The 13,015-nt window shown below is 42.7% G+C and overlaps 1 protein-coding gene and 1 pseudogene across 1 annotated transcript in view; one reads left to right on the forward strand and one right to left on the reverse strand.

The window, feature by feature from the left end:
* Brca1 (BRCA1 DNA repair associated) overlaps positions 1 to 13,015 on the reverse strand; it is a 61,940-nt gene that overhangs the window by 4,979 nt on the left and 43,946 nt on the right. The window contains exons 15-18 of the mRNA XM_028780663.1: positions 11,978 to 12,065; positions 8,478 to 8,555; positions 7,985 to 8,025; positions 4,201 to 4,281 (exon numbers count right to left, since the gene is read on the reverse strand). Coding sequence (XP_028636496.1) covers positions 4,201 to 4,281; positions 7,985 to 8,025; positions 8,478 to 8,555; positions 11,978 to 12,065 — 288 coding nt within the window. The remainder of the gene's footprint in view (positions 1 to 4,200; positions 4,282 to 7,984; positions 8,026 to 8,477; positions 8,556 to 11,977; positions 12,066 to 13,015) is intronic.
* LOC114632158 lies at positions 10,399 to 12,708 on the forward strand (annotated as a pseudogene).

Consider the following 13,015-nt stretch of genomic DNA (forward strand, 5'->3'; position numbering starts at 1 on the left):
GAGAGAGAGAGAGAGAGAGAGAGAGAGAGAGAGAGAGAGAGAGAGAGAGAGAGAGAGAACAGAGAGTATACACCACATGTATGCAGGTGTCCACATGTATGCAGGTGTCCAGGGAGGCCGGAAGAATGCATCACATCTTCTGGAGCTGAGGTTATTGGCAGTTGTGAATTGGCCAGTGTGGATGGTGGGAATAAAAATCAGGTCTTCTGAATGAGCAGCAAGCACTAATCAATGAGCTACCCCTCCACTCTCCCCTTTTTGTGAGACAAGATCTTACATAGGCCAAGTGGCCTCAAATTTATAATGTAATGTAGGTTGGCCTTGAACTCCTGACCCTCCTGTTCCCAGCTCACAAATGCTGGGAATAGCACCACCATGCTCAGAGTCTGGGTTTTTGTTTTTTTAGTAAGAAATAGAGACACTCTCCACATGCACTGGATCCCTTGACAGTTTGTCCTCCATCCCAGAGACAATCAGTTCAAGATTCTGAACTGATTTTAGAATTTACTGAGATTTGTATTCAATTGATCCACATTCTAGAGTCATTCTTTAAAAAAAGCATGTATGTCATATATGTCAAGTGCCAGCAGAGGCCAGAAGGAGTCAGATTTCCTGGTGCTGATGCCTCTGAGTCATCTCTCTGGCCCCTGAAGTCATTCTGTTATTCACTTCCCACCTTGTTATTAATCAGGCCGAGGCTTATGCTGGTGACCCTTGTCAGAGATGAGGAAAACAAAACTAAAGACAAATGAACACATAATCCCCTCTGGTCCTTCTTTATGTTTAACCGCAAGAAAAGCAGAACTATCTGGCTCAATTTAGAGGATTACTCAAGCTTGCTACATCAGAACTACACATGAGCCCAGCCAGCAGAGCGCCTGACATGTGCACATGCTTGCTTCACACAAACATACATCCTCCTAAGGGAAAATGTAATTACAGTGCTCCTCAGTGCTGTCTGAAGAACTTTCTGTGACCCTGGAGATGTCCTGTATCTGATCTCATAAGGCAGGAGGCCACAAATCATATGTGGTTGTTGAACATTTGAAATATGGTGCGTGTGAGGAACTGCACTTCTAAACTTCCCTTTTCTTCTTAAAAAAAATTATTAATTTTATGTATCTGAGTGTGCTGTCTTCATGCACACCAGAAGAAAAGGGCATCAGATCCCATTACAGATGGTTGTGAGTCACCATGTGGTTGCTGGGAATTGAACTCAGGACCTCTGGAAGAGCAGGCAGTGCTCTTAACCACTGAGCCATCTCTCTACTCTCCCCTATTCATCAGTGCCGCTAATCACTGAGCCATCTCTCCAGTCCAAAAAAAAATTTTTTTAAAGAAAGGGTTTTTCTGTATGTATAGTCCTCACTGTCCTCAAACTTGAGATCCAAACTCTGTCACCCGAGTGCTGAGATTAAAGGTGTGTGCCACTATCCCTCAGCCTGAACTTTTAAACTTTTTTTTGAGAAAAGACCTTACTATGGTCCTGGTAGCCTGGAACTCTTTATGTAGACAGAGGTGGACTTGGAATTTAGAGATCCTTCTGTCAGTCTTTCAGATACTGAGCTAAAAGGAGCCCACCCCTCCCTTAGACAGGGTTTCTTCGTGTCGCCCTGGCTCTCCTCTAACTAGCGCCTATTTCTGTCCCAAGTGGTGGATTATAGGTGTGCTCCACTTACTACCACCGGGCAAGGAGCTGGCTTAATTAGACGCAGGACTTCACCAAGTCTACTGCTGGTGCAGTGTAAGCATGTGACACTATGCCACACTGAAAAAATAATCCACCTGCCTCTGACCCGAACGCACGAACCACTATGAACTCTGCTTTGAACTCTGAACTTAAAACAGCCTCAATGTGTCTAGTAATAACTGTGTTAGATAGTACAAATTCACCGGGCAGTAGTGGTGCACGCCTTTAATCCCAGCACTTGGGAGGCAGAGGCAGGCGGATTTCTGAGTTGGAGAGTTCGAGGCTAACCTGTCTACAGAGTGAGTTCCAGGACAGCCAAGGCTACACAGAGAAATCCTGTCTCGAAAAACAAACAAACAAACAAACAAACAAACAAAGATAGTACAAATTCAAAAAGAAAGAAAGGACAAATTCTCATGTGTACACTGGCATGAGTTCTTAAGGCCTTTAAGCTAGCTTTTTTTTTTTTTTTAAAGATTTATTTATTTTATTGTGAGTACACTGTAGCTGTCTTCAGACACACCAGAAGAGGGCATCTGATCCCATTACAGATGGTTGTGAGCCATCATATGGTTGCTGGGAATTGAACTCAGGACCTCTGGAAGAGCACTCAGTGCTCTTAACCGCTGAGCCATCTCTCCAGCCCCCTTAAGCTATCATTTTAAAGGAATCTAAATTTGTGCCAATTATTAATATTTTTCTGATTTGATAAAAGATTTCAATATGTAGTCCAGGCCTCCAGTTCACAATCCTCCTGCTTTAGCCTTGAGTGTTAGTATCACAGGAGTGCCATCAGACCTAGGATGGATGACTTTCATATATCATTTGAGTAACTCATTTTTTTGACCATCTTCCTACCTTTTATGACACTAACACAAAATCTGTCTAGGTCTAAAAATCACCTAGACATAGAGGATGAGATAGAAAGATCAAGAGGCTAAAAGCACACAGATAGCTCTATTGGAAGTGGCTTTATCCTATACTGCAGGCAGGAAAAAGGGAGCAGTGGGCAAATCAGTTATTGTTGGGAATGGCAGTTTTGGAACCTCTGCCGCTCTCCCAATCTGTATGAATAAAACGGATCCCCAACGTGTTGACAGGACCTAATGCTCAGAAATGCTAAAAGTTCCCCCAGGCAGCCAGCTGGAGACAAATGCTGCCTTGAGAAGTATAAAACCTCAGGCTCTTCATATCCAGGCTGACACTTACTGATGCGAGTGTCTGGTGGTGAGATAAGGAATCTGAAGCTCACCTCTACAAATAGATTTCTTTGTGAAAATACTGTAGTGACATTTGGAATGTCACTACTTTGCCCAAGCAATTTCCATCACTGCTATTCTGAATGTAAGAGAAATCCTAAGGGATTTTGAGGGAGAAGGGACCCACTGCTAATTGTGCAAGGCTCCCAGGCGCATAGGAACAAATGGTTGGTTCATAGAGAACTCCTTGAGGAACAGGGAGAAGTGGAAGCAGGATGAGCAGCTGTTCTTGGCATCTGGAACAGGTATCTGATAGGCTCAGAGAGAGGATGGGCTGATCCCAGGGCCCAGAACTCCAGGCTTGATTTGTGATCCTGTCCAAAGCAGTTCTCCTTGGAAAACCCTCCTCTACTGGTATCCCCTCAAGTTTCTATGAAGGAACAGAAGGTGCTCTGTGCGGCAATGTTCTGAAACACCTGCTGGTGCACACTTGAAAAAGAATAAAAGCAGTCTGGGAACACAAGCACTTATCCAGTAACCGAGACAACAGCTGGCTCAGGCCTGCCAGGCAGGTGCGAAATCTTGGGAAGACTTCTTCCTGCAAGGAAGATGGCGTTCTGGCTGCACCATCTGCTATAACATGCTGGGGAAAGTCATCGAGTGTCCTGCTCTTACTTGCAAAGTTGCTGGGATAGTCTGTTTTTCTTCTGTGAAGCTGTCTACAACTTTCTAAAGCCAACACTTGTGAATTTAGACTTGGAGTGTAGTTGTACGGGCTCCACTCTTTCCCCAACTCCCTAGTCAAGCAATGCTGGGGAACTTGAGCTATTTGTCCTCAATTTTCTCATGTGTAAAGTATAGGTAACAACAGTACACACATCACAGCGTTATAAAACTTTGGACTATGAACTACTTTCTGTGATGACTTTTTCTGTGTACACAGTCTGGTACACCCCGCTCACCCAGCACTCACTGTGCTGCTTAGAGGAAAGGCGCCATGGCACAGGAAATAGAAAAGTCCAAGCTCTGTCACCATCAGCTGGGATCTAAACCTCAGACTGGAACCCAAATTACAAATGCACTCTCAGCCTAATGTTCTCTTACTTATGGGGCACAAGTAATCCGTTTGCCTTCTTGGGCTAGAAGAAAAAAACCAAACCAAACCAAGCCAAGCCAAGCCAAACCAAGCCCTGTCTCCACTGTCCAGACAGCAATCATGCCAAGTGCCTTACCAGGTAAAGACTAACCTCACCATAGCAGCTGGCTGCAGAGCCTTAGGCTGGGGTTCTGTCACATAAAGAGGGACTTTACCTTTTCCTGGGATTCTCTGGATCGTTTTGGACCTTGGTGGTTTCTTCCAGTCACAACATCTCCTTTGACTTCAAATTCATGCTGAAAGCAAACACATCACTGGGTGGATGATGGCTCAGCAACAATCATTCAGGAACTGCACTCAGGGCCTAAGTTCCAGGCCAGCCAGGATTACATAATGAAACCTTGTCTTTACTTGTTATTTTTTGGAAACAAGGCAGTGGAGACTGGCTGGCCTGGGGTTTCAGAAATCTGCCTGACTCTGCCTCCTCCCAAGAGCTGAGATTAAAGACCTATGCCACCAAACCCAGGTGAGACCCTGTCTTAGAAAATTTATTTTAAAAATTCATTCTTTCTTTTTATTTTATGTGTATGAGTATTTTGCCTAAATGTATGTTATATGTACCATATGCATGCCCAGTACCGAAAGATGCCAAATGCCCTGGAACTGGAGTTAAAAATAGCTGTGAGAATCCATGAGGATGCTGGAATAAAACCCTGGTACCTTGTAAGAGTAGCAAGTGCACTTAACTACTACTGGCTGCTCTTCCAGAGGACCCACACGGCATCTCACAGCTGTCTAACATCAGTTCCAGGGGATCCGTCATCTTCACACAGACATACAGGCAAAACATCAATGCGCACGCGTGGGCACACAGACAGACAGACAGACAGACAGACAGACCCACACCTCTATCAATAAAATATCAAAATCAAACAGAAGTCCAAGAAAACAAAACTCCCAAACACAAGACACTGTAATGAGAGAGAGAGAGAGAGAGAGAGAGAGAGAGAGAGAGAGAGAGAGAGAGAGAGAGAGAGAGAATTCATCGGAGCCAGCAAATCTACCTTAGGTAATCAGAATCACAAGTTTTAACCAAAAGTAAGGAAATTACTTTGTGGATAGATGTAAGGACTAGGATCTCAGCCACTGAAGTCCATTCATTACAGCAACCATTTTATTTATTTATCTAGTGTGTATGTGGCGCACATGTAGAAGTTAAGAGGACAATTTGCTGAGGCTGGCTCTCTCCATCTCCATGTGAGTCCTGAGGTCTGCATTCCAATGGTCAGGGCTGCTGGCACCTTTGCCTAAGCTACCCCATCAGCCCTAAAGAGAAACTTTGTTGGGCTTTCATCCCACGGGGACTTGATTTTTATTTATTTATTGGTTTTCGAGACAGGGTTTCTCTGTGTAGCCCTGGCTGTCCTGGAACTCACTCTGTAGAGCAGGCTGGCCTTGAACTCAGAAATCCGCCTGCCTCTGCCTCCCAAGTGCTGGGATTAAAGGTGTGCACCACTACCGCCCAGCCAGGACTTGATTTTTTAAAAATGCATTTTAATTTCTAACATTTGTTTCTTCTCAAAACATTTACTCAGCATTTAGATTAAACTGCTAACACCGTGTGAAGATAACTGGAGGAGTCTTGATCATTTAAATCAATTGTTTGTCATCTGAAGAAATTAGGGTTTTTCAGAGTTCTGTTGAGTTAAAGAGGTCAAAATGATAAAATGGGACCATTGGGATGGTTCAGTAGGTAAAGATGTTGCCATGAAGCCCGACAACCTGAGCCTAACCCAGAACCCATATAAAGGTAGGAGGGGCTATAAAGTTGTCTTTGATGTGTGTGCACATATATGCCATTCTGAAGAAACTCAGATATTTTCATCGTAACTATTTTGGAGGTTGGAGTTTTCAGGAAGAATGCTTGGAAGCCATTGTGAATGAAACTCTAAGTCTGTAAGAAGACTTGCTAAGTGTTGTTGGAGTATCAGGAACCCAGGCAAAAGGCTAGAGATATCTCATTCAGGGGCCAAGGCTTTTGCTGCCAAATTTGACAGCAAGTTTGATCTTGCTGATTTTGATCCCAGCCTCCACACGGTAGGAGAGAGCCAACGTCTGATGCCTACAAGTTGTCCTCTGACCTCTCTACACACGTGCCAAGTCACACACCTTCCTTCACCCTAAAAACTCAGACAAACCCCAAAACAGAGACTAGCTCCATGCCCTCGGTTATCCTAGGCATAAAACTGAAATAATGACTGTGGTCAGCACAACCTGACCTGCCTTGGCCCTTGGCTGACGACTCCCGCTCATCTCACCTCTGGTCCTCTCCACACATAGTCCACTAACTCCCTATCTCAACTACAATGGTCTGTCTTTCCTTAATAAGTCAGACTCACTCCTACATCCAAATCCTTATGCTTTCTGTTGCTACCTATAAGAACTGTTCTCTATATTTTTCAAAGACAATTCTTGTTATTTATGCCCCAACTCAAGTCTTTTCAAAAAGACTTCGCTTGGCCTCTTGTTTATTGTATATCTCTCCTTACTAGGGCATACATCGTTTCCAGAATAGGGAATTGGTCATTCTTTTTTTTTGTTGTTGTTTTTTTTGTTTTGTTTTGTTTTTTCGAGACAGGGTTTCTCTGTGTAGCCCTGGCTGTCCTGGAACTCACTCTGTAGACCAGGCTGGTCTTGAACTCAGAAATCCACCTGCCTCTGCCTCCCAAGTGCTGGGATTAAAAGCGTGCGCCACCACTGCCCGGCGGAATTGGTCATTCTTATTTACTGTGTTATTCCTTATACACTTAGTAGGCTCCCAATAAATGGTCACTAAATGAAATTAAAATCTGAATAGTATATAATAAATGTTTTAAACAGATCCCACTGATTTTGTTCTGCGTGATCTCTTGTCACCAGCTCTCGGCTATTCTAACCTTTTTCTTCCTCCTACACGCTTACCATATTTACCTCACACTGTTCTTAGTATGAGAAGCAGTGTTTCTTGGAAGGAAACTAACTTATAAACAGATACATTAGCATATTAATTATTTTTTCTGAGATAGGATCTCATGTAGCTTATGTTGGCTTTGAACCCATATAATTTCAGGATGAATGAACTTCTCATCCTGCTGCTCCCACTTTCTCAGTGCCTAGATTACAAGCTTATGCAACATATATTTGTGAGGTGCTACAGCTCAAACCCAGGTCCTCAAAGACAAGCACAAATTGAGCCACATCCTTACTCAAAGTCTTTTTCATTTACAATGGCGAATTGCAAGTTTCCTACAAAGGTGTATAAAAGAGTTGGGAGAAGCTCGGCACAGTGGAGCATACCTATACTCCCAGCACTTGGGAGACAGAGAAAAGAGGAGCAGGAGTTCTAAGCCATTCTGAAATACATGAGACAATAATAATAATAATAATAATAATAATAATAATAATAACAACAACAGCAACAACAATTATTATTATATTATTGTGGAGTCTGTTCCTGATTTAAAAAAAAAAAAAAAGGCAGGCTCTTGAGACAGGCGGTGGTGGTATACGCCTTTAATCCCAGCACTTGGGAGGCAGAGGCAGGCAGATTTCTCTGAATTTGAGGCCAGCTTGGACTCAAGGGCAAGTTCCAGAACAGCCAGGGCTACACAGAGAAACTTTGTCTAGGAAAAAAACAACAATAAACTGAATAACCAACCAAAGGACAGGCTCTTGTTATGTAGTTCAGTCAGGCCTCAAACTCCCAAGTGCCAAGACACAGAGGTACATGACCTCATCTGTCTCTGGAGTGCTTCATTATTTGTTCCTATGAATCTTTAATCCGTAAAGTCCTTTCTCTTTCTCCAAAGAAAAGACCTTCCTTTGAAACCTAGAATGAATAAGAATATGACATTTCCTGGGCTGTTCTACATCACTCTTGATGGTCCCCCTTGTTGAGGAGAAGATGTGTACAGAAGAAAGCAGATCCACCTGACCCCAGCACCCCTACGAGGTACCTACCACATTCAGAAGTTTTCTTTTTAGGATAGACTGGATCACCCCTGAAGAGAATACAGAAAAGGTAAGCCCACAGAGAACAGAACAATACGTCCCTTTTGTGGAGGTGGGAAGCTCAGTAATTCACAAGAGAGGATTTCATAAGGCTCGTGGCAGAGATCTCCTTCTGGAGACAGTCGATACTTAACATTATAAAAGTGCTGCTCTACATGGATTCCCACTGAGTATTAAATAAATCCCTGTCCATATCCTAACAGTGCTAAGAGAAGATCAGGTCCAATTAGTTATTTTAAAAAAAAAAAAATCATTTTTTCAGCAATGCCAGTGGATCTGAACAAAACAACATGCACCTAAAGACAGAGCTAGTTTTGTGTTACCATTAGAGACTTGGCATCAGCAGAAAACCCAGGTGTTAATGTTAGGTGTAAAATGCAGCTCTGAGGTGCTAAAGGGAGCAGCAGAGTCCCCACCCCCACCCCATACACACTGTACTCACATGAATAGCTAACTATCCACTTTCCTCCTGCGATGCCCAGAAAATATTTCAGCGTCCGTTCACACACAAACTCAGCATCTGCAAAAATGAAAAACACCCAAAGGCTGAGAAAGACAAGTAAGAGGCGTTGCCCCTGAAAAGCTGGAGCTCCAGCTCTGGAATGGTGATCACCTCTGATGACAGACAACCAGGTATGGGGTTTGGAAGCTTGGAAGAGGCAGATGCCATGTTAAGACCAGAGGATTTCTGGCCTTAACTTTGAGATGCCAAGATCAGCTAAAGAGTTCTATCCTGTTTGAGTTCTCCTGTCGTTGTGGTGACTGATATGGACGGAGATCTATTTTACCAGACAGCAATATGTGAGAAGAAAATAGTGCTGAAGTCCAATGTTTGAGAAAAAAAAAAAAAACACAAAAGAACCTAAACCAGAAATGCCAACGTGAAGTTCACCCAGGCAATTTCTCCCCAGGGACCCTTATCCCCTGTATTCCTGAGAGGGACAGGAAAACAGTCTTGTCACAGCTATTCCTTTTTTTTTGGTATTTCAATAAGCAGTGGCTGAAGAATCTGTTTATTGCCTAGTGTTTCAAAGGCCCCTTTGAAGAACTGAGCAAACTGAGAAAAAAAACCATTTAAACAGGAGAAAAGTATTCAACTGAATCCCAAACACAGCAGGTCATCTGCAAGTAGTAGAAGTAGCCACTTGGCCTCACAGAATTCCTCATCATTTTTTGAAGCTTTTTGTTTAACTGCTATAAAAGCTGGTTGTAGTTCACAAGCAACAGATGCTGTCTTGCTTTTGAGTTTAAAGAGTTACTTTAGGTTTCATTTGTATTTTAAAGTTCTCTTTTCAGCCTTTATCACCTTTCATCCAAACTTGCTACTTAAAATATATTAAAATTCAATGACATTTCCCTCTCAAATAGTACTTAGCTTGTCCTGGCAACTATTCCAATGAGCAATGCCCCCTGGTACGATCCATTGAAGAAGGAACCTAGATTTTAGTGTTCTTAAGGCAAAGGGTCAACAAGCATTGGAAAAGCCTAGAAAACTAAATCTTTTAGTAAGGTTTTAGAGTGTAGCCATAATTTATACCTCCCATATCCCCAGGAATTTTTTTTTTTTTTTTAAATTTCTGAGGCCCAGCCAGGCGGTGGTGGCACACGCCTTTAATCCCAGCACTTGGGAGGCAGAGACAGGCGGATTTCTGAGTTCGAGGCCAGCCTGGTCTACAGAGTGAGTTCCAGGACAGCCAGGGATACACAGAGAAACCCTGTCTCGAAAAACCAAAAAAAAAAGAAAAAAAAAAAAAATTTCTGAAGCCTGACAATAATTTTTCAGATGCTTAAAGATGGATATCTTGGCCCCTTCAGTCTCATTCCTTTACTCTCTGCCAAACATCACTTTTACTAAAAACAGTTTTAGATTTACTTTATGTATGTTTTGCTTACATGTATGTCTACATATCACATGCATGCCTGGTGCCTAAAGTCACAAGGCATGCTGGAGCCCCCTGGAACTGGAGTTATGGATGGCTGTGTGCTGCCATGTGGGTGCTGGGAATCAACCTGGGGGCTCTGCAAGAACAAGTGCCCTTAACCGCTTCAGCCCCCGAGCTGCACTGAGGTTCTTTCTCCATCTTGTTAGTTGCCACTATGAAAAACAATGTGCTCAGCATAGAGGCTATCACCTAGACTGTCAAGCCAGAAGATTCATCAAAGGCTAGATCCGTCTTCACTTGCTAGATGCGTCAGGCTTGTATTTATGCAGGCCAACTTCAAAATAAGTTTTTCAGCAGCCTGAAATGTCTACTCTGTTTAGTGAGATTTTACAGTCAGTGAAAACTCCCAGAGCTATCTTATACAAGTACAATTAAGACTAAATGAGGGACACTGAGCTTCCGGTGTTTGGAGATTCGAAGATGTCTGAGCCTGCTAAATCTGCTCCTGCCCCAAAGAAGGGCTCCAAGAAGGTAATGACCAAAGCCCATGGCAAGAAGTGCAAGTACAGCCGCAAGGAGAGCTACTCGGTATATGTGTACAAGATGCTGAAGCAAGTGCACTCTGACACGGGCATCTCTTCCAAGGCCACGGGCATCATGAACTCTTCATGAACAACATCTTTGAGTGCACTGTGGGCGAGGTGTTGCGCCTGGCACATTACAGTAAGCGCTCGACCATCATGTCCTGGGAGATCGAGATGGGCGTGGGCCTGCTGCTGCCCGTGGAGCTGGTGAAGCATGCCATGTCCGAGGGCACCAAGGCCGTCACCAAGTACACCAGCTCCAAGTAATCGTGTCAAGAGGAGTAGAGCTGACATCATTTCTATCACTCGTCAATGGAAATGGGTCATACTAGCAGATTAACCGCCATACTTTCAAAACTCAAGGAAAAACTGAAAAGCATCAGACTAGAAATTCTCACTGTAGAATTTCTAGTAAAATGCTCACTGTAGAAATCTGTGATAAGAAAGACACACATAAGTAGAAAATTAAGCCACACTCAAGCCAGAGGCCATATGTAGCTAACCAGTCTCCAGAGTTCAAGAGAAGACTTACTTCTTCTTTGCTTCACTTGCTCTTCCATGACTTGATCTGTTCTGGACACACTGAATTCCAAGCAGGTAGATAGGAAGTGGTTCAGCACTTTGTGTGGCCACTCCCCAAATTTTAACCCAAATAAGAAGGTCAAACAAAATGGCCACCTTTATAAACAGGAGACTTCATCCATGGCTTGCTTAAACAAAGACAGGCTTAGTACTCTAGAATGCTAGGCCCAAAGTATTTTCAGCAAATTTGCATATATATTAAGACAACTTCCATGTATAGCACAAACCCAAGTTTTGTTGCTGCTGTTTCATAGACAAAGTCTTGCTTCATAGCCTAGGTTAGCCTTAAACTTCTGATCTTCCTGCTTCAGTCTCCTGAATGTTGAGATCATAGGTGTGAGTCTCCACAGCCAATCTGAGGGTAATTTCTTATTTATGATGCTAAAGATAGTACCCAGAGCAGTGGTCCTCAACCCTCCTAATGGTGCAACCTTTTAATATAGTTCCTCACATTGTGGTGACCCCCCCACCCATAAAAGAATTGTGTTGCTCTTCATAACTGTAATTTTGCTACTTTTACGAATCATAATGTAAGCATTTGCATTTTCACATGTTCTTAGGTGAAAAGCTGTTCAATTTCCCCAAAGTGGTCTCGACCCACAGGTTGAGAACCACTGATCTAGCGCCTTGTGCTTGTCAACTAAGTGGTACTCTTCCACTAAGCTTCACGTGCAAACCCTGAAAGCAATTTTACATAACATGCTTCACATGCTTACATCCTGGGTATGAACTATCACATAAAAAGTGGAATTCTCCACTTCCAATGTTAAGTCTATATTCAACTAGTTGAGGATTTTGAACCTTTAAGTTAGGGATACTTAACTTGATTGACATAGCTCTTCACGTGGCTTATGATGTAAATACAACGTAGTTTGTAAAAGTTTGTAGCATACCTGTTTTCATAATTACATGTGTAGTCTCCTCAGTAATTGCATCAGTTAAAGTAAGGTGGTATTTTTCAGCAAACTTTTGCACAATCATCTGAAAGAAAAATCAAACATTGAATTATGCTGTTAACTCTGCTATACAGCTTAAAGTATTAATCATTCTGATTCTGAGTCTCCATCCTCATAAAAGGAACATCTCTAAAAACTTTTAAATGTTGACTGTGTGTGCTTGTACTTCAGTGTGCATGTGGAGGTGTCAAAGGACAGTGCTGTGGAGTTGCTTCTCTCCGTCCGTTTTCATGTGTGTTTTGGGGACTGAACTAGGTTGGCAGGCTTACATGGCAAACACTGTGAAGTCACTGTGATCACCCCACCCTGGCTGAAGTCTCAAAATTGACAATTTAATAAAAACTATATATAAATCAGCCAGTCATGGCACTTGGGAGTCAGAGGCAGGAAGATTCATATGAGTTCAAGGCCATTATGGTCTACATAATGAGTTCTAGTCCAGCCAGAATTACATAGTGAGATCTTGTCTCAAAAGTAAACAATGCCCCATCTTCAAACAAACAAACAAACCCCAAAACCATGTATAAATCAGAGAAAAACATTCTAATGTAGTCTAAGTAGTACTAGAAGCCATGGAATTATAACCAAAGATCATATAGCTTGATTCTTTTGAGTTTCTTTCTTTCTTTTTTTTTTTTGGTTTTTCGAGACAAGGTTTCTCTGTATAGCCCTGGCTGATTCTCTGGATCAGTGCAGGCATAGCTGCAAATGTGGGGTAGCCTTGGCACCTCAGCTCTGATGTTGCCTCTATCCAAAAAACTGCTCCGATGCACTGTGACTCTGTCCAGCATTCCCAGGGACTTGTCATCTCTCAAATCATAAGCTTCAGAGATTAAAATGTATACAAAAAAAGCACAGTCCTGAGTGTTCGGCATATTTGTCTTCTGTATTCATCCTGGTTGGAGCTAATGTTCAGCTTGTCTTCTCTCTCATCTGATATATCCTCCCTTTCACCAGAAGTCATAGATGCTACTT

This window comes from Grammomys surdaster, unplaced genomic scaffold (genome assembly GCF_004785775.1).
Source record: "Grammomys surdaster isolate TR1022 unplaced genomic scaffold, NIH_TR_1.0 371, whole genome shotgun sequence".
Lineage (NCBI taxonomy): Eukaryota > Metazoa > Chordata > Mammalia > Rodentia > Muridae > Grammomys > Grammomys surdaster.